We start from the raw sequence: 24,353 nt of genomic DNA, 5'->3' as shown, positions 1-24,353 counted from the left end.
CATTTTCTTCTTTCTTTTGAGGAAAATAATATTGATAATAAAAATTGAATGTTGGTTTGAAAGTATTAAGCTTTTGAGGTAGAACATTGTACTTTCAGAATGAAATGTCAGAATCATGTGCTTTATCCTGCTCCCGCAGAAGCCAATGGCTAAATCCCCAGTTGCCTTGAATGGGAGCCGGATCAGGCCCTCTGTTTGTCACAGGCCATCTTGAGCAGTCAGTAATCCTTAATCTCAGATTTAGAGCACTTCTATTTGCTAATGTTTTGGCATTGCTTCTAGCCTTGAGCCATTTACCTGAAATTGCACTTGCTGCTGGTGTACTTTGTGTGCCTTCTCTCTGACTCAGCTTAGAATGCTGCTTCCAGCTTTTAAAATGCAAAACAAAGAAGTTTGTCACTATCACACCATCTGTAGATCATGCGCTTATTATTACATAAGACACATATGGGGGAAGATGCTGTTTTAGCATGTGGGCTTCATGTGAAACACAAAGGGCTTTCTTAGACCCAGTGTGTGTGTGTGTGTGTGTGTGTTTAAAACTCGGTTGTTTAGAAGGGGCTTTGAAAGCCCACTAGAAATACACAATAAAGTAATGCTATTTTGACCATGATATTTGGAATAGTCTCTAAAAGGAAAAGTACAGTTAAAAGCTTTAGGTCTTCATACAGTTTAAAATGACATTGTTGGCTTTGAGGCTTGGAAAAACGGGTATTAAGAGCACACAATTTAAACCAGCTACCATGTCATTTTAAAGTGAAAACTAAAGGTTGTTCCAAGTCCAGCATTGCCAATCCAGAACATTTAAAAAAAACCCCATGAGTTGGGCCCCCAAAAGTCATAAGTAAGGTCCTACTAAATTCACAGTCCATTTTGGTCAATTTCACAGTCAGAGGATTTTAAAAATAGTAAATGTCATGATTTCAGCTATTTAAAGATGAAATTTCATGGTGGTGTAATTGTAAGGGTCCTGACCCCCCCCAAAAAAAGGATTTTGGGGTGGGAGTCGCACGGTTATTGTAGGAGGGGTTGCAGCACTGCTACCCTTACTTTTGCACCATTGGCGGTAGCGCTGCCTTCAGAACTGGGCAGCTGGAGAGCAGCAGCTGCTGCCAGAGAGCCCAGCTCTGAAGACAGAGCCACCACCAGCAGCAGGACAGAAGGAAGGGTGGCGTGGCATGGTATGGTATTGCCACCCTTCCTTCTGCACTGCTGGTGGTGGGACGCTGCCTTCAGAAGTGGTCACCCGGCAAACAGCGGCCGCTCTCCAGCCACCCAGCTCTGAAGTAATCACAGAAGTAAGGGTACCAGTACTGCAACCCCCCTACAATAAACTTGTGACCCCCAATGACCCCTTTTGAGTCAGGACTTCCAAATTGAGAAACGCTGTTCTCTCCCGTGAAATCTGTATAGTAGAGGGTAAAAGCACACAAAAGACTAGATTTCACAGTCCGTGATGCATTTTTCATAGCCGTGAATTTGGTAGGGCCCTAGTCATGAGTTTTGCTTAAAAATTGTGAGATTTAAAAAAAAAAAAAAAGTTTTGGGGTTTTCCTGGACTTTTGAACTTCTAGGGTACATTCTGGTCACGTTTTCACGCTTTGCTCTGTAACCACGAGGGATACAATTTACTATAAAAATCTTAAAAATTGAAATCTTAGTTTCTCATGTAAGAGTAGCGGCTGGGGCTTAAAGTAAAACATCATTTTTACAGCAAGTCTTTCAATATTTGTAAGAGTCACAATACTTTAAGTCCACATTTTGGTCTGCAAAACTCAAACCCAGCCAACACAGAAAATGTGCATATTTAGGGCCAAATTCTGCTTTTGGGTGCAAACATTTGTGGTTCCTATTAATTTCCATTGAAGCCACATCCATATGGTATATTCCAAACTAGAATTTGGCTCAGAGGCCAAAGTGGAAGTCTATAGCCAAAAGCTATTGAGAAATTGATTGAGTGAATGGAGAGCATGTTGTTCTCCAGACTAATTTAAGAATGTACTGAGGGCCAAGTCCTAACCTCCTTAGTGCTTAAACAAGTAAACTCACATTTAAATGAATGGGAATTTACCTGAATAAGGGCTGATGTCCCTTGCAATCTGCACATAAGTCTAATCCTTTCTGTGAGGGTGGAGGAAGAAGCAGGAAGGAATCAGCTGTCTCCACAGCATTATCCTCTGCCCCAGGATCTGCAAACATCTGTCTGGGGACCAGTAACCTGTCAGTGCAGAAAGGCAAGGCTGGGAGAACACCTACTGTTACCTTACAACCAAACCCATGGGAAAGTTAGTGCAGAACAAGGCTGCACTAACTTTTCTGCAGAGCCCCATGAGGGGTTGTTCTAAGGGCAATAGAAGATGAGGAAGTCCTGGCAGCATGTCTCCATTTGGGCTAGGAGATCTGAGGTGGTCCTGATTCAGTGGCACAAGGGTAGCCTTATGGCTTTGGCACAGCCTCTGTCATCCAGGCCTGTCGAGAGAAATTTTGGGCCACGGTACATCACGTTTTCTGGGGCCCCAACTCCTCCCTTTTTACCCCAGTTACAGATTGTTCTGAGAGGCCTCAGTACAATTGCCCCCTCGCCCCTTCCCCACTGTTCATCAGCCCTGCTGACCTCTGCAGGTTCTGGGAACAGAATAGGAACTGTCTCTCCTCCCTCACTTCATTTTTTCTGCTTGGAGAAAATCCTGTTCTCCCAAAAGAGCAATCTGGGGGAAACTTTGCAACAGCTGGCATCTGAGCTATACAGGTGGTATGCCTCCCTTTTGTGGCCTTCTCAAATCCTAGCCCCAGCCCCTGCTCTGTAGATCTAAATGAATGGTGCTGCATGTAACGCTCATAGCATCTCTGGAAGAGAGAGGGACAGTATTTTCCTCTGTGTGTGTAAATTCTGTTAACATTTAAGGGGGTCAGACTTACATCAAAGGGAGAACTGAATCTAAATCCAAAAATAGTCCCTAATTCCCTGTTCAGTGTGCCCAAAGAGCAGGTAGGTGTCTTCCCATTCCTCACTAAACCCAGATCCTGCAAATCTTTTGAAATCTATCAACTTTGTTTTCATAGAGGAAAAAACTCAGACTTTTTAAAGCTGGACATTGTGTACAATGCTCCTGCTGAGGTGTGCTCTAAGGCAAGATGGGAATTGACCTATGTGGCTTTCAGTTGAAGAAGGGATGGAATATTACTTGCCTGTTAGTGAGGTTCTATGTTGGATCTACAAGAGAACATGTATCTTTTTAATCAAGTTTGGTACAAGAGGGCATTTTATCAACCTAAATTTACCAATATAGGGCTTGTCTACACTACAGGACTATTTCAAATCTACTTAAGTTGAATTTGTGGATTCGACCTTAATAAGTCGAATTTGTGTATCCATACTAAATACACAAATTCGAACTTCTGAGTCCACATTCACGGGGCCAGCTTCGACTTTGGAAGCGGTGCACTGTGGGAAGCTATCCTACAGTTCCCGCACTCCCCGCTGCCCATTGGAATTAGGGATTTCCCCAATGCATGCTGGGGGGAAAAATGTGTCGTCATTGAACCGTCAATCCCGCCCTCCCTGTCTTCCTTGAAAGCGCCGGCGGGAAATCTGTTCGCGCCCTTGTCTGGTCGGTTACAGCGCGGACGCCACAGCACTGCGAGCATGGAGCCCACTGCGATCATCGCTGCACTTATGGCCGTTGTCAACTCCTCGCACGTTATCGTCCACCTCTTCCACAGTCAGATGCTGAGAAACCGGGCGAGGAGGCTCCGGCAGCACGGTGAGGAGAGTGGCGCAGACCTCTCAGAAAGCAGGGTACGCCGGGCAGTGGAGATCATGGTGGCAATGGGTCAAGTTCATGGTGTGGAACGCGATTCTGGGCCCGGGAAACAAGCACAGACTGGTGGGACCGCATAGTGCTGCAGGTCTGGGATGACACAGAGTGGCTGCGAAACTTCAGGATGCGTAAGGGCACTTTCCTTGAACTGTGTGACTTGCTGTCCCCTGCCCTGAAGCGCCAGGACACAAGGATGCGAGCAGCCCTGAGTGTACAGAAGCGAGTGGCCATAGCCCTCTGGAAACTTGCCACGCCAGACAGCTACCGGTCAGTAGCGAACCACTTTGGCGTGGGCAAATCTACCGTGGGGATTGCTGTCATTCAAGTAGCCCACGCAATCGTTGAGCAACTGCTCTCAAAGGTAGTGACTGTCGGAAATGTCCAGGTCATCATAGATGGCTTCGCCGCGATGGGATTCCCAAACTGCGGTGGGGCTATAGATGGGACTCACATCCCTATCCTGGCACCAGCCCACCAGGCCAGCGAGTACATTAACCGAAAGGGCTACTTTTCAATGGTGCTGCAAGCTGTGGTGGACCATAGGGGACGTTTTACCAACATCAACATCGGGTGGGCGGGCAAGGTTCATGACGCGTGTGTTCAGGAACTCTGGTCTGTTTAGACGCCTCCAGGCAGGCACTTTCTTCCCGGACCACAAAATAACGGTTGGGGATGTGCAGATGCCTACAGTGATCCTCGGGGACCCGGCCTACCCGCTAATGCCCTGGCTCATGAAGCCCTATACAGGCGCCTTGGACAGTGAAAAGGAACTCTTCAACTACCGGCTGAGCAAGTGCAGAATGGTGGTGGAGTGTGCTTCGGACGTCTCAAGGGAGATGGCGGACCTTACTGACTCGCTCGGACATCAGCGAAAAGAATATCCCGTAGTTATTGCTGCTTGCTGTATGCTCCACAATCTTTGTGAGAGCAAGGGCGAGACCTTTTGGCAGCTTGGGAGTTAGAGGCAAATAGCCTGTATGCTGTTTAAGATAAGCAAGACACCCGTTCTGAGAGAATATCCCAGCGGGAAGCGATATGCATCAGGGAGGCTTTGAAAGCGAGTTTCTCGCAGAGCAGGGTAACCTGTGACTGTCCACTTGATTTTAAGAGAGCCTGATCATAAACCAAGTTTCCCCAGTTCGAAGGACGTTTTAAAACTAAGGACATGTTTTAGTAATTAATAATAAATCTTTCTTTGACTTTGCATTTCTCTTTCTTCATTGAAACATGGAAGCACTCTGTGCTTGTTAAGGTGTGCACTGATGGGTGGGTTTGCAGGAAGGGGCGAGGGTGCCGTCTTTGGATAGGGGTTAACATGACGGCTGTGGGTTTGGGCGTTGGAAGGGGTGAGGGGTGTGGGGGAAGGGTGAGTATCTGCCCCTGGATGAGGGCTCTTTTTGGGGCTCAGGGCACCGGGGAGGATCGTGACTACGGTCCAAGTGCATGTGAAGGGAAGCCTGCCTTTACATTCTGGGATGTCAGGCACCAGGACCCTGCACAAGCATACACATCAAGGAAAGACCCGGTGTAGCATACACCACACAGACTGTCCCTGGTGCCTACTGACTGCAGTCTGTGTGTGCCCTGCAGTTGACCCTGCAGCCAAGTCTGTAGCATGGCACTGTGGGCTATGCAGTGAAATTACAACCCCCCCCCTACAGAACAACAGAAAGTCTTCTGACACCAGAAACGTGACGGAAACAGTCAGTAACACAAAACCGCTTTTAATAATGTAGTACACAGTGGGGGGTTTGAACTTGGAGTTGGGACTGGTTGATGCTTTAAGGAAAGAGCTTGTACAAATTTACAGCGACAGTTGTCTCGAACATTATCGGTGTGCTGCGGTGCAGGGACAGTTCTCACGGCCCCTACCGCCTCCGTCTTGTCACTTTGGGTGAGGGGACAGGACTTCTTGGCGTTGGAGGGCGGTTGCAGATGCACTGCAGGGGGGCTCTCTCCTCCTGACTGCGGTCTTGCAGAACATCTACAAGGCGCCGGAGCGTGTCCGTTTGCTCCCTCATTAGACCAAGCAGCGTTTGAGTCGCCTGCTGGTCTTCCTGCCGCCACCTATCCTCCCGTTCCATGTGTGTGCGATGCTGCTGACACAGGCTCTCCCTCGACTGTCTCTGCTCTGCCGCCTCCGCTCTGGAGCTGGCCATCAGTTCCTGGAACATGTCGTCCCTTGTCTTTTTCTTTCGGTGTCTAATCTGAGCCAGCCTCTGTGAGGGGGATGGCGGGGCAGTCCGGGAAGGAGCCGAAGCTGTGTGATGCGAAAAAGTAGGTGATTTCCTTGAACAAATACATGTTTGCCAACAGTAAACACAGTCTAGTCAGTTTCAGTTAAGAAGACCAAACAGGGAACCAAGTCTCAGGAGATCTCGGAACTAGTCCGAGATTTCGGAATACGCTCTCATTGGCGGCGCGATTGCACTGGATAGCGCACAAGCGAGGAGAGACAGCTGCATCCCTCTTGCACAAAGTCCTGGTAAGCCTTACAGTACAGAGTGCTTATCAGTTACTGCTTAGCTGTGCTCTCCTGCTGGAGGCAATGTGCAAAGCAGAAAAGATGAGCGTTATGCGGCACCTCCAGCCAGTGAACGGGAAAGACCCCTGTATGTGTTTCCTCTGTGGCCTGCAACACGTGGCTGTTAAGCGAGGGTCATTCTTATGCAAAGTAAAACTCTGTTAAGCAAGGGTCATTCTTATGCAAAGTAAAACTCTGTTAAGCGAGGGTCATTCTTATGCAAAGTAAAAGTCTACCATGCACAATAGTAACAGTACACTAATTCCACTAATTAGATGCAGCACTTCCACAACGACATCACCCTGAGGCGTGTCAGGCGCACACAGAGAGCGGATGCTAACAGAAGCCCTGCACAGACCAGGACCATACGCTGCCATGCTCGTAGAGGCGATGGTCCCCCTGTACCTGAGGATGGCCTGGCGCGGAAGAGTGTGCTTCAACGGAGCACCCAATAAAGCACCTTTCCCAAGAAACCTCTTGCTGAGGCTTTTCCAGCTGCTCTCTGAGAGCTTTTTTGAACTATCCCCAGAGGACTATTGCTCCATTGCTGTTTGTGTAGACCTGCTGTTTGTATAGTTTCATATTTAAAAATTGTTATATAGTATTTCTATTTTTTATATATATCCCTGTTTCTTAAAAAAATAAATGTTTCCCTGTTTGTAGCACTTACCTCATGATCCTTCCCCTGATTCCGAGTCCGGGTTAACGGGCGGGGACGGTTGGTAGGGGATCTCTGTGAGGGTGATGAAGAGATCCTGGCTGTCAAGGAAAGCGGGAGTGGGTTCGATGTCGCCTGCGCCGTCCTCAACAGACCCTTCATCATCTTCCCCATCGGCGAACAGGGAGGGGGAACTGTCCCGGTACACTATTCCGTCCTCGGAGTCCACCGTCACTGCTGGGGCACTGGTGGCAGACCCACCTAGAATGGCATGCAGTGCCTCGTAGAAGCGGCATGTCTGGGGCTGGGCTCCGGAGCGTCCGTTTGCCGCTCTGACTTTTTGATACCCTTGTCTTAGGTCCTTCACTTTCACGCGGCACTGCATCGCATCCCGGCTGTATCCTTTGTCTTTCATGGCTTTAGAGACCTTCTCGAAGGTCTTCGCGTTCCGCTTGTTGGAGCGCAGCTCCGAGAGCACAGACTCCTCGCCCCACACAGTGATCAGATCCTGGACTTCCCGGTCACTCCATGCTGGGGACCTCTTTCTATTCTGGGATTGCCCGGACTCCTCTGCTGGAGAGCTCTGCATCGTTGCAGGTGCTGCGGAGCTCGCCCCGATGTGCAACCAGAACGTCAGATTCAAACCGCCCAGACAGGAAAATGAATTCAAATTTTCGCGGGTCATTTCCTGTGTGGCTGGCCAGAGAATCCAAGCTCGGAATGCTGTCCAGAGCGTCAACAGAGTGGTGAACTGTGGGATAGCTCCCGGAGCTGCTAAGTTCGATTAGCATCCACACCAAGCCTAATTCGAGCTAGCAAGTGCGAATTTAGCGCTACTCCACCTGCCGGGGTGGAGTACCAAATTCGAACTAAAGAGCCCTCTAGTTCGAATTAAATGGCTTCCTGGTGTGGACGGTTGAGCGGTTAGTTCGAATTAACGCTGATAAATTCGAATTAAAGTCCTAGTGTAGACCAGGCCTAAGAGTCATATTCTTCCCTCAGACAGTATTAAAAGTAAAAATAATACTTTTATAGATGCACATTCTAGCTTCCATTAAAGTTGGCAAGTTCATAGGAGGACTGACTGGCCACTTCAGGTCAGAATTTGATCTTATTTGTCCTAATAATGAGAAGAAAATTGAGTAGCTACTTTGTGCCTGCAGAAAGTTAATGTCATGGGATTGAAAGGATTTCTTTATGGACCTACAAACTGCATCCGTATTTCTAGGGTATATTTTGTATTTCTTTTGCTTCCTCCATGTGGGAATGTGAATTGTGACTGATATCCGAAGTGAATGTGCTTCATGCTGTCAGGCAGCATGCTGGAAATAGGCAGTCATTTATTTAGGCCAACATAAAGGGTCACATGTTTGCTTCTGCTGGGAAGTGCAGATAGGAGCAAAAAAGAATTAAAAATTGACAGGAGAGTTAAAAAGAATGTGAAGAGGGAGAGTGGGGCTGCCACAGTTTGCTTCCCCACTCCACAGAAGCCTAGACAAGCCCCTCTATGGCAATAATGCAGCATCCTGGCTAGAAAGTTCTTGATCATGCCTGAATGGGACCAGTGAACAGCCACCTCTTGTAACCCAGTGGATATTGGCACATAAGTTAATGTGATCCCTTGCAGCATTCACTTTTGTGCCATTTGCCTGTAGTTTCATTGTCACTTTGGAGAGGACTTTTTTATTTTACAGGCATAAGCAAGAGAGCCAATGATAGCAGTGCTCCTTAAGGAGCCAAACTGTTGATGGGATCATGGAGCAATGTGTAGGAGCAGCTCCTTTGTGGAGCCAGAGCTTTCTTTTCTAGAGATTCCTTCAGTAATATGTAATGATAAAATACCTCAGGAAATGGGCTGAATTAATATCTCTGATTTTAAGCTAGTGTTTCTCGATTTATGTCACCGGAATTACTTCTGATTTATATAGATTCAAGATCAAAATCAAGTCCAGACTGACGGACTTGATCTTGGATTTTCTTGCCTTTTTGTTCTGGATGATTGGAGACAAAATAATCATAAGGGATCTATAGAATAATGATTTAGCCTAATGCATCATGGACAGGCTTGGAATGATTGATTTTTTTTAAATTGGTAAATGCCGGTAAACGTTTATTTCACTGTACACACACAAAATGATGAACAAATATATTTGATAAAAATGTAGATAGGCAAAATAAGAAAAATGCTGCTTGCAAACTTACTGAAGTTTGATTTAAGGATATTTACTTTGTTTATTTTGACATGTGATGTCAGCCCATTTGTGTTTTAATGATGACAAAGCTTTAACTTTTTGAATCTTCTAGTTTACTGTCATTAAACACCCCTTAATTTTCCCAAAACTGTGACTATTGAAATTAATAAAAATTGTGAAAAATGTTTAAAAATAAACATCAATATTATCTGTTGAAATTATGAAAAAAAATAAAAATTGAATGTTGTCAAGATTAATAATGGGATATCATTGCATAAATCAACTTCATGCCCTACCATTCCTTCTCATGGTAAAGTCAATAGTGGAAGGGATAGCGAACTCAGAAAACCTGGCAGAATTTTTCTCAATGCTTCCTACATGTGGAAGAGGGCTGGGTACTGAGAGGTGAAGATGCTATACTTTGCCTGTCTCTCTGACTACCTCATCCCTTTTTCCCCTTCACCTTCAAACTCATAGAATGTGCAGTCTACAATCTTTACGCCGAGTTCCTCTCCCCCAACTTCATCTTGGGTCCCCCTCAAACCAGATTTCTGTCCTCTCCACGCCACCAAAACTGTTCACATCAAGGTCTCTTATGACTTCTTCCTACTCAAATCTCAGGGTCTCCACTTCATTCTCATTTTTCTTGACCTCCCTGCTGCATTCTGATAGTGCTGACCACTCCCTCCTGCTTGAGATGTTGTCCTCTTTTGCCCTATTGAAGTATCGGGTCGCCTGCCACATCTCTGGTTGTACTTTGTGTCTCTTTTGGTTGGTAGTCTTCCCCTCCGTCACTTTCCAATGGGAGTTCCCACAGGGCTCTGTCCTAGACCATCTCTTCACTCTGTGCTCCCTATCTATGGGTAACCTTATCCACTCACATGGCTTTAACTACCACTTCTGCACCCATGAATAGCCGCAGAACTACCTGTCCACTTCTGGCCTGTCTTTGTCTGTTCAATCTCACATCTCAGCCTATTTCTCTGACATCTCCTCCTGAATGTGTCACCCTCCACTTTATGCTCATCTCAGCCAAAATTGGACTCCTGGTCTTTTCTCATGAGATAAATAAGTGAAGTAGGTAAGTAGATGCCTTAGTCAGCTAGTTTCCTAATGATATAAAAGCAGTGTGGCTTCAGGAAAAATCTATATGAGGGAATGATGACAAGGGCTTTGTGGATCACCTCAGGAAGTGCATCCATTGCATAGGATGGTAGGGAAGAAAGCATTGAGATGGTTGTGGGAGAAGTGGACGAGCAAGATACGGCATCATTGGAAAACAGATCAGATGTAGGGCGATATTATGAGATCAGGGGAGGAGTAGAGTTGGGGAGGGGCTTTGACCGCAATTGCGAGAAGCTTGAACTTGATGCAGTGGAGAACAGGGAGCTGGTGGAAGAATTGAAGGAGAGGGACAATGGTGGTGTGGTCAGAACAATCAGGCTAGATGTTGGGAGGGAGGGAGTTAGGAGCATAAGGGTGCTGGAAATGATGCTGGGAATTGTTCCATGAGGAAAGAAAAAGGGCCGAATGGTCGAGGAATGGTCAGAGGAGAAAGAAACCTAGTGTGCTTAATATGGAGCTAGTAAGCCAGGTGCTTGTCACCTTCCACATCTTTTTTTATTTCAGGCTTTGTGCTCTTCAGGCAGGGACTATGTCTTCCTCTCTATACTATGACCAATTCTGTGCCCACAATTCAAGAAACATGTTGATTATTTGGAGAGGGTTCAGAGAAGACCCACGAGAATGATTAAAGGATTAGAAAACCTGCCTTATAGTGATACACTCAACGAGTTCCATCTATTTAGCTTCACAAAGAAAGAGTTAAGCGCTGACTTGATTAACTTATAAGTACCTATATGGGGAACAAATATTTAATGGCTCTTCAATCAATAGGCTCTTCAATGGGCAGAAAAAATCCAATGGCTGGAAGTTGAAGCTAGTCAAATTCAGACTTCAAATAAGGTGTAAATTTTCAATGGTGAGAGGACTTAATCATTGGACCAATTTACCAAAGTTTGTGGTGGCTTCTATATCGCTGACCATTTTAAAATGAAGGTTGGATGTGTTTCTAAAAGATCTGCTCTAGGAATTATTTTGGGTAAGTTCAATGGCCTGTGTTATACAGGAGGTCAGATCAGATGATCATAATGGTCCCTTCTGTCTGTCTAATCTAAAAATTAATGAAATTAGATCATTTCTATTTTTAAAGCTGTTCCCTTCCTATTCTGGGGTCTAATTTTGCATTCTTAATGCATGCAAAGATCCATGGCAACTGTTTCCCTAAGGACTTCATTAATTACACTGGGCTATGTGTACAGAGTTTAATACATTGTCAGTAGTGAGAGATTGCTTTTTTCCAGCTTATGATTTAGCTCAGTGGCTCTCAACCTTTTCAGACTACTATACTCCTTTCAAGAGTCTGACTTGTCTCGTGTGTACCCCCACGTTTTATCTCACTGAAAAACTTACAAAATCAGACATCAAAATACAAAAGTGTCACAGCACACTAAATACTGAAAAATTGCTTACTTTCTCATTTTTACCATATCATTATAAAATAAATCAGTTAGAATATAAATATTGTACTTGCATAATATACAAAGCAGCATAAACAAATCATTGTCTAGGAAATTTTAGTTGGTACTGATTTCAGGAGAGCTTTTTATGTAGCCTAGGCAAATATCTGAATGAGTTGATGTACCCCCAGGGGTACATATATCTCTGGTTGAGAACCACTGATTTAGCTGCTCAGGCATCACTTTAACCAAGTTGTATTTCTTTTACAGTTGATAGTAACAAACAGGAAATATTCCAGAGGACGAAGAATGCTGTCTTGGTGAATGGTGTCATTCTGAATGGCCCGATAACAGATTCAAAAGCAGGAGAAAAATTTGTAGAAGATGCCTGTAAGATCATAATGGAAGAGGTCATACAGAAAGCTGCTGATGTAACAGAGAAGGTAAAACCTTGGAATCAGTTTGAAAATATATTGTAATAGATATGAGTGATTAAAAACTTTAGCTTTCCAAGACAGCTGAGTTTTATAGCACATAAATGGCATTGAACTTGCTTTTAGTGTGTGGTTAGGTTTTGAAATAAAATATAGCTGTCTGGATTTAAAAATGTGGCATCATGAAACCTTTTAATAGCATAATTAAATTAAATTAAAATATACATTTGCAAGAAAATGTTTCCTACATTACTTTGAAATGCCATTTTTTTTGTCTTGGGGCCAAATTTACCCTTGAGTTTGCTGAGCCTGCAGGAGCATTTGTGTCAGAGACGGATTCAACCCTGAGGAAGGGTGGTTATGGTACCACTGGAGGAGGGCAGCATTACAGACTTGTCTGGGTTCCATAGTGCACTTATGTGCAGAGGCTATTTGAGAGAGGTGCTGGACAGGTAGGCCTTGCCCATTTGTGGGCTGCATGAGCCAGCTCCATGCCCCTGGCACAACAGCATTTGAAGACACTGGGATTTCATGGGGGTTGCTGAAGGCAGAATTTGGTCTACAAGTTTATTACGCCTAATAAAGATATACAAAGCAGAAGCAACTCACCTTGGCTTCCAGATTCCAGGTTGAGTTTGCAGCTCCAGCAGTTAGAAAAATAATCTTTCTGCTTTTAACCAGAACAAGTTTGAGCAGGGAGTCCCTGAGACACAATAAAAATAGGATCCCATGAGGCCATTTTTACAGAGTTGCTGTTGAGAGTAGTGCTGCACTTTTAAGTGCAATTTTCTTACTTTGGAAACCATTACATTACAGAATCTATTGGTGAGTGAGGTTATATTACCATAACATTTGTCTTCACCTCAGCCAACATGTATTAATTGCTGGCATTTCCCCCATCATTAGGTTTGTGAATGGCAGCCTCCTGAAAAACTGAAAAAACTTCTCGATCTGGAAATGAGGGATACTGGAGAGCCCCATCAGAGACTCTTGCAACTTTGCCAGGACATTATTCGATACAGCGTCAAAACTAGTAGGAATTTGAGTTCTAATTGTGTTACCTTATTACCCTCAAAAACTCTGAAGTCAGGGTATTTTCTCCTAAACTTTGTTACCCTTCAGGAAAGAAGGTGACTTTTTTCTACGTGCCTGTAACCATATGAAAGCATATGAATGCTTTCATTGGCTGTTCTATAGCTGTTTGCGTAAATGCTGGCATAAGTAATTCTTCTCTCCTTCATATCTAGTCCTTATTGTAAAATGAGAGTATCATACCTGCCAAGCCACCTGGATCCTCACAGTGATCAGATGGATTTCTGAGAGGGACTAAAATCTGTATGATGACATTTAAAAACCCTGCGAGGGATTACCATTGATGTTAATGGGAGACTCTGCTATTCTAAAGTCTCCTGAAAGACACCTTTGGCCTCTAGACAGGTATGGAATATGATATAACAATTTACCAAATCAGGCAGGAGAAAGACCTTTATGAATCCCCAAGACCTTTGCATAGGACTTCCTGCTGTCTGGTTGGTGAGTAGTGATGTCATAGTCACTGCCATCTAATGTAACTAAGGCAAGGTTAAGTCAGCCTGTTGGTCAAGAATGGCACTGCGTTTTCTGTTAACGTATAGCAACCAGTCTGTTTGCAAAAGGAAAGTCAAAACCTTAATGCATGCTTTAAATCACTTTTTAAATGTAATCAGGTGACTGAGGGAGGTATATACTGGCTATTTCACAAGTGGATACAAATTTCACCTGGAGCATAATCCTGCTACATGCTGAGTATCCCCTTGTAAAATTCTGGTCAGCCCCAATTCCTGCTCAAGACAATGGGGGATGAGTGCTCAGCATCTCAGAAAAGGCACCCAGCACCTAGCAGGATTGACCCCACTCAGGTAACCTTGATGAAAAGCATTCTGTATAACCAAATATCAACAGAAAGAAATGAGTAACATCTGTTTAGGAAATAGGGTAGTGTATCAAAAGCCTAGTTCGAATTGCAGAAGCATAGCTACATATCCTATACTCACAGTGTATTTCAGAAGGTGTGAAGGACATTTGATATCAATTACTGGGTATGTTTCCTGCTAAAGATGCTGTTGTTACAGAATAAAAAAATAATTTTTAGAGTGAGCATATGTTTTTGAAGAACACAGAAATTAGCAGAGCTTATCTGAAGAGTCGTATGCAATATTAATATGCAGATGTCATTACAATGTCAGTGGAATATGTTATCTTCATTTTGTAATTTTTCTTTACATTTTCATTTGTTGCACTGTGCCACCTTAGAAAATGAATTAAATACAAAAGCAAGATGCACAACTAATGTTACCCTAACTATAAAAGCTACCAAAAGCTTCAGATTTAAGGCTTCTAGTCTGTCATGAATTCACCCTGTTTTATAATACCTAGTTACAATGTGGTGAACTATAGTCCAGATGGTAGCGGACCCTGAACTGAATTGATTTTATGATGAAAACTTTTAGATTACTTTAACATAATTTCTCATTATTGTTATTTATTTAACGGTGCAGCACCCCCTATTGGTGCCACTTAAATTAAGGTAAAAGACAGTTTCTCTCTTTCTCTATATCTCCGAAATTCTGGTAAAAGAAAGAAACACAATTTTAAAAAAGGAAACATTTAGAAAAGCATTTCCAGAGAGGTTGGCTCTTTAAAGTAATTTAACAGGGAAATTAAAAAACAAAAACCTTCCCCTGAGGTTGGCAGGGAGGGGTATGAAAGAAGAACACTGATGGGGTAAATGAAAATTATCTATAATATCATTCCATTTGTGTTCAAATACTGCTTGCAGTACTCACCTGAATAGTCCAACTCACACAAGTAGTCTCACTGCAATATGAGAAGTGACCAATGAGGATTGGACAATCATATCTTAAATAAGAAAAGTTGAGTGCAGGGTTAAAATGGAAAGTGAAATTTAGGAAGTCAAATGTAGAGTGCAGTGTCAGACTGCCCTCAACTCCTGCCTCGCAAGATGAGTCTGTACGTGTAAATTCTAGAACTGGTCAGAAAATGGTGATTTTTTTTCAGCAGAAAATATAAATGAAAATGAGAATTTTTTTTGTTAAAATTTTCAGTGGAAATTTAGGGGGGGGGTCAAAACTTACTTTCTATGAAAGTTTTTGTTTAAACTAAACCAAATTTTCCTTCAGAAGTTTCAGCAGGAAGTTTTCAAGCAGCCTTAATAAATTCACCCCTATGAAGAAGGCCAGCAGGAGGCATAGGTGCTATTTAAGTCCCACTTACACCTTGTTTGAGCACAGTTACAAATTTCACCCTTTGTGAAAAGTTTTGCCAATCTGGGGAAAGAAGAGAACATCACAGGGACACTAAAGGGACAATCAAGTAAAATGCTGCTGTTTGGCCATGTAGTATGTTTTAATCTATATACCTGCATCCTGTGGTCATGCAGTAGAGATGCTGTTGTGTTTATTTTCACTTGTGAAGTATACTGGAGTACTTATGTTTCATTTTTAAATCTGCAGATCATCCAAGATTTTTCAATCAGTTGTATGCTGGTATTGATTATTACTCTTTAGTGGCTCGTTTCATTACAGAAGCATTAAACCCAAGTGTGTAAGTGTATCTCTTTTGTACTCATTGAGATGACCCTGGAACACTATAGTAACATTCCAGATTTTTTTTAAATTATGAATATCCACTTCAAGTTTCTGTTTACAGTAACACAGAGGACTTTTAGCAGGAACCTGGGGATAATAACAGAGTTTGGTTCTGTATCACATAACCATATACTTCAACAGAAACTTGGCCAAGCTGTTGGAGCCTTTTTCAGTCTGTGAGTCTTAATTTAGGAGTAAAGATCCCCCACTGAAGGGCTTTTGTTTGTCATCCCTTTTACCTGTAAATTTATTCCGATTTAGGGGATCTGGATGTGCTATTTAGATATGCTTTTAAAAACAAACTTATTCAGATAAAGGCTGTCCTCTCAATGAGCAGGACTTTGATCGCACTTCCATCAGTGTAAATCCAAGGTAACTTCAGTGGTGGTGTTTGGGATTTATGCCATTATAATGGAGATCAAATATGCTCCGGGGTGTTCAAGGTGCAGCTAGTACAAATGTTATTTTTTGTTTTCATAGTGTTTGTTTGGTATGAAGTGTTAAATTGATTCGTTTTTCTTTCTTGGCATCCCGAAGTTATATGCCCTTAAATAAACTTTTCCCATTTTGAGACTGATATTTTAAAGTTGATCCAAAGTTAGGACTGATGATAGCTGAACTGTTGTAAGCATGCCCAATGGAGTCCTTCAGCCACCTTCAGTATTTGCTCCACATAGTATTAAGTATGGGCACTACAATGAATTTGCACAAATGTTATATATGTATATGTCCAAGCAATACGGGGAAGATAGAACCGAAGTCTATGGTCCAAGTACGATTGCTTCAGGTAGGGAGAGCTTTCAGTGTTTTGAGTGCCAAACTACAGAAGCAACAGGAGCTCCTACAGTTCAGCACCCACAAAAATTTGTCTAGTTACATTCATGGATGTTATGTTTTCCATACACATTTTCAACCTGAGTGACTTCTGTTTTTGATGAAGAGAACAACACACTAAAAAAAGTAAAGTCTCCATGAGAGAGAAACAGTCTGCACTGAACTGAACTGAACACAAATGGCTTCCTGGTTGGGCAGGCAGATGTAAAGGTGTAGTAAACAAAAGGATAACTTACATAAAATGGGTAATTATCCCCAGTAGCGTATGGTTTTATTAGTTGTTATTCACTTAATCTGAGTCTAATGACTGAAATCCCTATCATTGCTTTGAAAAAGTAAAGGTCAGTGTCATGATGCTGTTAGGAACAGAGTAAATTGCCATAGTGGATTAGACCTTTGGTATATTAAAATCCAGCACCAGATGCTTCAGAGGAAGGTGCAAGAAATCACACAGTAGATTGATGTGGGATAAACTGCCACGGAGGGAAGTTTCCTCCTAACCCCATAGTTAGAGATTAGTTTAAACCCAGAAGCATGAGATTTTATTTTCCTCCCAAAACTTTTTTTATCATTAACATTATAAACTCTGGATATTCTTGTTATCCATATAAATCTCCAGTCCCTCTTTGAATCTTGCTAAATTCTTAGTCTCTATGATGTCCTGTGACCATGAGTTCTGCAGTCTATTGCCAATCATGATACTTTTATATTTATTCAGATATACATATGAGGTGTCCCCCGTGTTTTTGTTAGTGGAAGAAGCAGTCCTGAAGAGAATGATTGAATTCATAGGCTGGAAAGAAGGTGATGGCATATTTAATCCAGGTAAGAAAACAGCCTTCCATCTTCCGAATTTCAAACTAACCTATAGAAACTGCAGAGAGCTACAGATTAAGAATTTTGTGATTATTTAACACATATAGTGTACTCAAAAAAGCATACAAAATCAGATGATGCAAGGACTTTGAGCTTTTAATAAAGTTATTTTACCCAAGCTTCTAGACCAGGGGTGGGCAAACTTTTTGGCCCGAGGGCCGCATCGGGTTTCATAAATTGTATGGAGGGCCGGTTAGCGGAGGGGGTCGTGGCCCAGCCCCACCTCCGTGCCGTCCAGCTGGAGCCTGGCCATGTCGTTGCCGCCACCACACAGGGCAGAGAGCAGGTGAGGCCGGGCTCAGAAGCTGCGCTGCCCCAGGAGCTCATAGCCCTGCCGCCCAGAGTGCTGCGGCAGAGCAAGCGAGCTGAGGCTGTGGAGGAGGGGGAACAGCAGGGGAGGGGCTGGGGGCGAGCCTCCTGGGCCAGGAGCTCGGGGGCTGGGCAGGACTGTCCCGCGGGCCGGATGTGGCCCGTGGGCCATAGTTTGCCCACCTCTGTTCTAGACCATAATAATAAAAATTCTATGAATCTGAACACTCACATGAAACGAAAGCAGCTGTATGGCTCAGTTAACAAAAAATTTCACAGAATGAATGCTAGAGCCCCTGGAATTGGAGCTCACCCAGTTCTCTTTAATATCAATCGTAAGATCACCTTCAGTGACCTGAGTGGGCAGCAGTCTCAGGCTCCAGTTCTCTGTCAGTATGAGCTAATCTACTCAGACTGAATTTGGAGTGAGACTGCGCCATTTAAAGTGGTCATAGTTTCAGAGGCCCACAAGTGCTTTACAAAATACATTGAGCAGGAAGTTTCCAAGCAATGTATTCGCTGTTATGGGCCACATTGTATAGTTTGCATAGAGCCTGGCGCTGAGATGTGGGGTGAAGTTGTACTGCCTCAGAGGGTGACTGTGCCTCTGGAGCGTGAGGGAGGGGTGCATATACTGCACCACCCTGCAGTGCTCCCTTCTGTACGGCTGGCCAGCTCCACTGACTGCTACAAAGGGGACAGCCTTTGAGCTGGTTGTCAGTCCCTAGCATAGGGCTGTGATTGTGCCTGTTCCTTGTGCAAGATGCCTGACCCATGCACCCACACGAAGGTCAGGCACAATGCACCCCTGCATTTTACATCTTTATATCACTGTGTATCATGTACAACTTGTGCTTATCCCGCACATTTCCTGAAGGCCATTCCTGGTTACTCTTCTCTTCTGCCAGCATCTTTGTAGCTATCTGCATGAAAGCCAGTCAGTGGTGTGACAGGGTACTCCTCTGTGTACACTGCCTACATTTTGGGTGTCAATGTTTATCTTAGTAGGAGTGACTTGAGCAAACTCCTTTTGGTGTGATACTGTTTTGAAATGATATGAGCAGGTAGACCATGAAATATTTCTGGTTAAATTTTTTAAAAGGCTACATTTTAATACCCTTTTTGTTTAGTTTAAAAGTAGCAATATTATCAATATATTTCAGAATGGAATGTAACAATTTATTCCCAAAGTCTTTTTGTACCAAATTATTAGCATCAAGATACCAAACTGTAAGATTCTCCAACCTGCTTCCTGTGAAAAAGAAGCAAATGTTAAAATATAGTTAGTGGAGGGGATGAGAAGTAGTTAATGTATCCCACCAATAAGTGGTATAAAAGTAAATTAACCATAATTAAAGACGTTGGAAATTTGTGGGAAATTATACCAAATTTGTGGATTTTTTTTTTGTCCTAGATTCTGTGCATACTTTTAGAAAAACCTCTGGCATATTCTGCAGATTTTTTTTAAAGCAAATTTACTCAAAATATATCTGAGGACACTAAAAGGTTCTTTAGTACATTAATTGAATCTTTATTTTCTAGCTTCCATAAAACTGAATTTTTATATAAGCCAATCTTGCCTCTAAAAAATCCCATCTGTTTCCTTGAGCTCTTCCATTTCCCTTCCAGATCTTCTCCCAGAGATCTTCTGTTCCTTCCAGTTCCTCCTAATTGTCTCTTTCCCCTTTTTCCTTTCCAAATGGGTTGAGACCAGGTTGCCTGAGGGACCATCTCTCTCTCCGTGGTGTACTGCCACAATTGAGATCAGCAGAGGCACTGGAGCTCCCACAATGTATACAAGAAGGAACTGGTGGCCGGGCATTCTCTATGAGGACTTCTTGGTTTCCGAACTCATTCCCCTGCCATTTGGTCCACTACAGCCCAGATATGTTAACCTTTCAAGCAAGCAGCAAAGCCTCCTTTTCTTCTCTCATCTCCCAGGCTGTTGAGTAAGGACTGGGCTATGATGGAGATATTTACAGGCTAGTTTTGTGGTTTTAATTTATGGGCTAGGTGCCCACAGCACAAGATAAGTGCCAAGAGTTACTTGTTAGTTAGAATTTCTAAAATATAATAAATGAATATGTTGTTTTGTGGTTTTTTTTTTTTTTTTTTACAGGTGGCTCTGTTTCTAATATGTATGCTATGAACTTAGCTAGGTATAAATATTGTCCTGACATAAAGGAAAGGGGGCTTTCAGGGCTGCCAAGACTGGTCCTGTTTACATCAGAAGAGGTAAAGAAATTGCACCCATCTTCATTATAGACTTTTTATTAATGAACTTTTTTTCTTTTGCATATGCTGTACATGTCCATTGTTTGATTGTGTGTCTAATGCTGTTCCAAGCATAATAAAAGGGTCGTCATTATACAGTGGGAAACATGGTGTGTGGAGATGGCTGGTATTGAACTCTCCCTGCACAGAGAAACTCTCCATCTCCTGGCAATCTCTGGTGTTGGGAAAAGGAAAGGTTGTGGTGAAACAGAGCTCCGCTGTCTGATTTCCCACTGACATAACATCTAGCAGGAACATACCTCGGTAGTGCAAGGTAAAGTTGCTATTCTGCAGCTTCAGCTTATGCTGGGGCCAGACAATCAATAGTCAGAAAGCTACAACTGACTCCCTGCAGTGCCCCCAATCCCTCCCTTCCCCCCCGCTTCTCCACTGGCTCTGAGCACAGCTTGGCTGCAGTGGAGAATCAAACCCAACAAAGAAAACCTTTCACTGAAGCTCTCTAAACAAGGAAGATTTAATAACCTACTTTAAAGAATCTAAAAAACTCTTCCTGTTTTAAAGCTTTCAAACACAACATATGCAAAACTCAGGTGGGAGACTGTAGTAGGAGGGATGCCCACCGGCACTAATTCTCTGTCAGAGCTTCAGCCTTTAATTAGAGCCTCTTTTCTCCCACCTACATCTCTGCCCCTTGGGCTTTGTGACATTCACAACCCTTTAAACAAACTAGGTTGAGTATAGTTGTGTTTGAGATTAGATTGGCACACGTGGTATAATTATTATTACTGTTACAATAGCAGCTAGAAGCCCCAGTGGAGATCTGGGCCCCATTTTGCTTGGAAATGCATACAAATACAGAAATAGGACAGTGCCTGCCCTTAAGTGCTTACAGCCCCCAAAAGCTTACAATCTAAATGGACAAGGCAAAGGCTTATCCCAGTTTTTCAAATGGGAACCTGGACACAGGAAACTCACGTGGCTTGCCCAAGATAAGAGAAAAATCTTGTGGCAGTGCCAGGGACTGAACCCAGCTGTCCTGAGTCCCTGTTGATTGCCTTAACTACAAGGCCATCCTTCCTTTCTCTCTTTGGTACCTACATACGCAGTACTTCTACCTGTGCCTGTAGCATTTGTTGTAATATCTTTAGTTATGTTAATTGGCATTGTAAAGAAGTGCTAGAACATTTATCAGTTTAAGAGGGAGGAGACATACGTTTGTAGAGATCCTAATTTTTGACCCATGTTTACCTCTGTTTCACCCAGATTTGGTATTATCTCACTTCTGTTTTTCAAAATAGTTTGCCTCAGATATGATTGATTATTGAGGTTATATGAAAAACTGCTTAAACTCAAGAAGTTGATACACCGTAATGCTAACTTTCTATTATTAATTATTTATTGTGTTTTGTTTATTTGTATTGAATAGTACCTAAAGGCCAGGGACCCATTGTGATGGGCTCTGTACAAACATACAAGAAAGAGATGGCCTCTGCCTTGCAGAACATAAGAACATAAGAAAGGCCGTACCGGGTCAGACCAAAGGTCCATCTAGCCCAGTATCTGTCTACCGACAGTGGCCAATGCCAGGTGCCCCTGAGGGAGTGAACCTAACAGGCAATGATCAAGTGATCTCTCTCCTGCCATCCATCTCCATCCTCTGACAAACAGAGGCTAGGGACACCATTCTTACCCATCCTGGCTAATAGCCATTTATGGACTTAGCTACCATGAATTTATCCAGTCCCCTTTTAAACATTGTTATAGTCCTAGCCTTCACAACCTCCTCAGGTAAGGAGTTCCACAAGTTGACTGTGCGCTGCATGAAGAAGAACTTCCTTTTATTTGTTTTAAACCTGCTGCCTATTAATTTCATTTGGTGACCCCTAGTTCTTGTATTATGGGAATAAGTAAATAACTTTTCCTTATCCACTTTCTCAACATCACTCATGATTTTATATACCTCTATCATGTCCCCCCTTAGTCTCCTCTTCTCCAAACTGAAGAGTCCTAGCCTCTTTAATCTTTCCTCATATGGGACCCTCTCTAAACCCCTAATCATTTTAGTTGCTCTTTTCTGAACCTTTTCTAGTGCTAGAATATCTTTTTTGAGGTGAGGAGACCACATCTGTACACAGTATTCGAGATGTGGGCGTACCATGGATTTATATAAGGGCAATAATATATTCTCAGTCTTATTCTCTATCCCCTTTTTAATGATTCCTAACATCCTGTTTGCTTTTTTGACCGCCTCTGCACACTGCGTGGACATCTTCAGAGAACTATCCATGATAACTCCAAGATCTTTTTCCTGACTCGTTGTAGCTAAATTAGCCCCCATCATGTTGTATGTATAGTTGGGGTTATTTTTTCCAATGTGCATTACTTTACATTTATCCACATTAAATTTCATTTGCCATTTTGTTGCCCAATCACTTAGTTTTGTGAGATCTTTTTGAAGTTCTTCACAATCTGCTTTGGTCTTAACTATCTTGAGTAGTTTAGTATCATCTGCAAACTTTGCCACCTCACTGTTTACCCCTTTCTCCAGATCATTTATGAATAAATTGAATAGGATTGGTCCTAGGACTGACCCTTGGGGAACACCACTAGTTACCCCTCTCCATTCTGAGAATTTACCATTAATTCCTACCCTTTGTTCCCTGTCCTTTAACCAGTTCTCAATCCATGAAAGGACCTTTCCTTTTATCCCATGACAGCTTAATTTACGTAAGAGCCTTTGGAGAGGGACCTTGTCAAAGGCTTTCTGGAAATCTAAGTACACTATGTCCACCGGATCCCCCTTGTCCACATGTTTGATGACCCCTTCAAAGAACTCTAATAGATTAGTAAGACACGATTTCCCTTTACAGAAACCATGTTGACTATTGCTCAAGAGTTTATGTTTTTCTATGTGTCTGACAATTTTATTCTTTACTATTGTTTCAACTAATTTGCCCGGTACCGACGTTAGACTTACCGGTCTGTAATTGCCGGGATCACCCCTAGAGCCCTTTTTAAATATTGGCGTTACATTAGCTAACTTCCAGTCATTGGGTACCGAAGCCGATTTAAAGGACAGGTTACAAACCTTGGTTAATAGTTCCGCTTCACATTTGAGTTCTTTCAGAACTCTTGGGTGAATGCCATCTGGTCCTGGTGACTTGTTAATGTTGAGTTTATCAATTAATTCCAAAACCTCCTCTAGTGACACTTCAATCTGTGACAGTTCATCAGATTTGTCACCTACAAAAGCCAGCTCAGGTTTGGGAATTTCCCTAACATCCTCAGCCGTGAAGACTGAAGCAAAGAATCCATTTAGTTTCTCCGCAATGACTTTATCATCTTTAAGCGCTCCTTTTGTATTTTCATCGTCAAGGGGCCCCACTGGTTGTTTAGCAGGCTTCCTGCTTCTGATGTACTTAAAAAACATTTTGTTATTACCTTTGGAGTTTTTGGCTAGCCGTTCTTCAAACTCCTCTTTGGCTTTTCTTATTACACTCTTGCACTTAAGTTGGCAGTGTTTGTGCTCCTTTCTATTTGCCTCACTGGGATTTGACTTCCACTTTTTAAAGGAAGCCTTTTTATCTCTCACTGCTTCTTTTACATGGTTGTTAAGCCACGGTGGCTCTTTTTTAGTTCTTTTACTGTTTTTCTTAATTTGGGGTATACATTGAAGTTGGGCCTCTATTATGGTGTCTTTAAAAAGGGCCCACGCAACTTGCAGGGATTTCACTTTAGTCACTGTACCTTTTAACTTTTGTCTAACTAACCCCCTCATTTTTGTATAGTTCCCCCTTTTGAAATTAAAGGCCACAGTGTTGGGCAGTTGAGATGTTCTTCCCACCACAGGGATGTTGAATGCTATTGTATTATGGTCACTATTTCCAAGCGGTCCTGCTATAGTTACCTCTTGGACCAGCTCCTGCGCTCCACTCAGGATTAAATCTAGAGTCGCCTCTCCCCTTGTGGATTCCTGTACCAGCTGCTCCATGAAGCAGTCATTTAAAGTATCGAGAAATTTTATCTCTGCATTTCGTCCTGAAGTGAAATGTTCCCAGTCAATATGGGGATAATTGAAATCCTCCACTATTATTGGGTTCTTAATTTTGATAGCCTCTCTAATTTCCCTTAGCATTTCATCATCACTATTACTGTCCTGGTCAGGTGGTCGATAATAGATCCCTACTGTTGTATTTTTACTAGAGCATGAAATTTCTATCCATAGAGACTCTATGGAACCTGTGGATTCGCTTAAGATTTTTACTTCATTTGAATCTACACTTTCTTTAACATATAGTGCCACT

The 24,353-nt window shown here is 42.8% G+C and overlaps 1 protein-coding gene across 5 annotated transcripts in view; it reads left to right on the top strand.

Annotated features, from left to right (window-relative positions):
* GADL1 (glutamate decarboxylase like 1) overlaps positions 1–24,353 on the top strand; it is a 121,453-nt gene that overhangs the window by 14,614 nt on the left and 82,486 nt on the right. For 4 of the 5 annotated variants that reach the window (XM_039526411.1, XM_039526410.1, XM_039526409.1 and 1 more), the window contains exons 2-6: positions 11,985–12,157; positions 13,055–13,181; positions 15,661–15,751; positions 17,348–17,454; positions 19,934–20,049. In XM_039526411.1, coding sequence (XP_039382345.1) covers positions 11,985–12,157; positions 13,055–13,181; positions 15,661–15,751; positions 17,348–17,454; positions 19,934–20,049 — 614 coding nt within the window. Of the gene's footprint in view, positions 1–11,984; positions 12,158–13,054; positions 13,182–13,460; positions 13,586–15,660; positions 15,752–17,347; positions 17,455–19,933; positions 20,050–24,353 lie in introns of those variants that run through there. The other variant, XM_039526413.1, reaches the window with a different exon arrangement.

The sequence above is a fragment of the Mauremys reevesii genome, linkage group 2 (assembly GCF_016161935.1).
Source record: "Mauremys reevesii isolate NIE-2019 linkage group 2, ASM1616193v1, whole genome shotgun sequence".
Taxonomy (NCBI): domain Eukaryota; kingdom Metazoa; phylum Chordata; order Testudines; family Geoemydidae; genus Mauremys; species Mauremys reevesii.
Note: the sequence above shows the minus strand (reverse complement) of the source record. Positions and strands in the feature narration are given on the sequence as shown.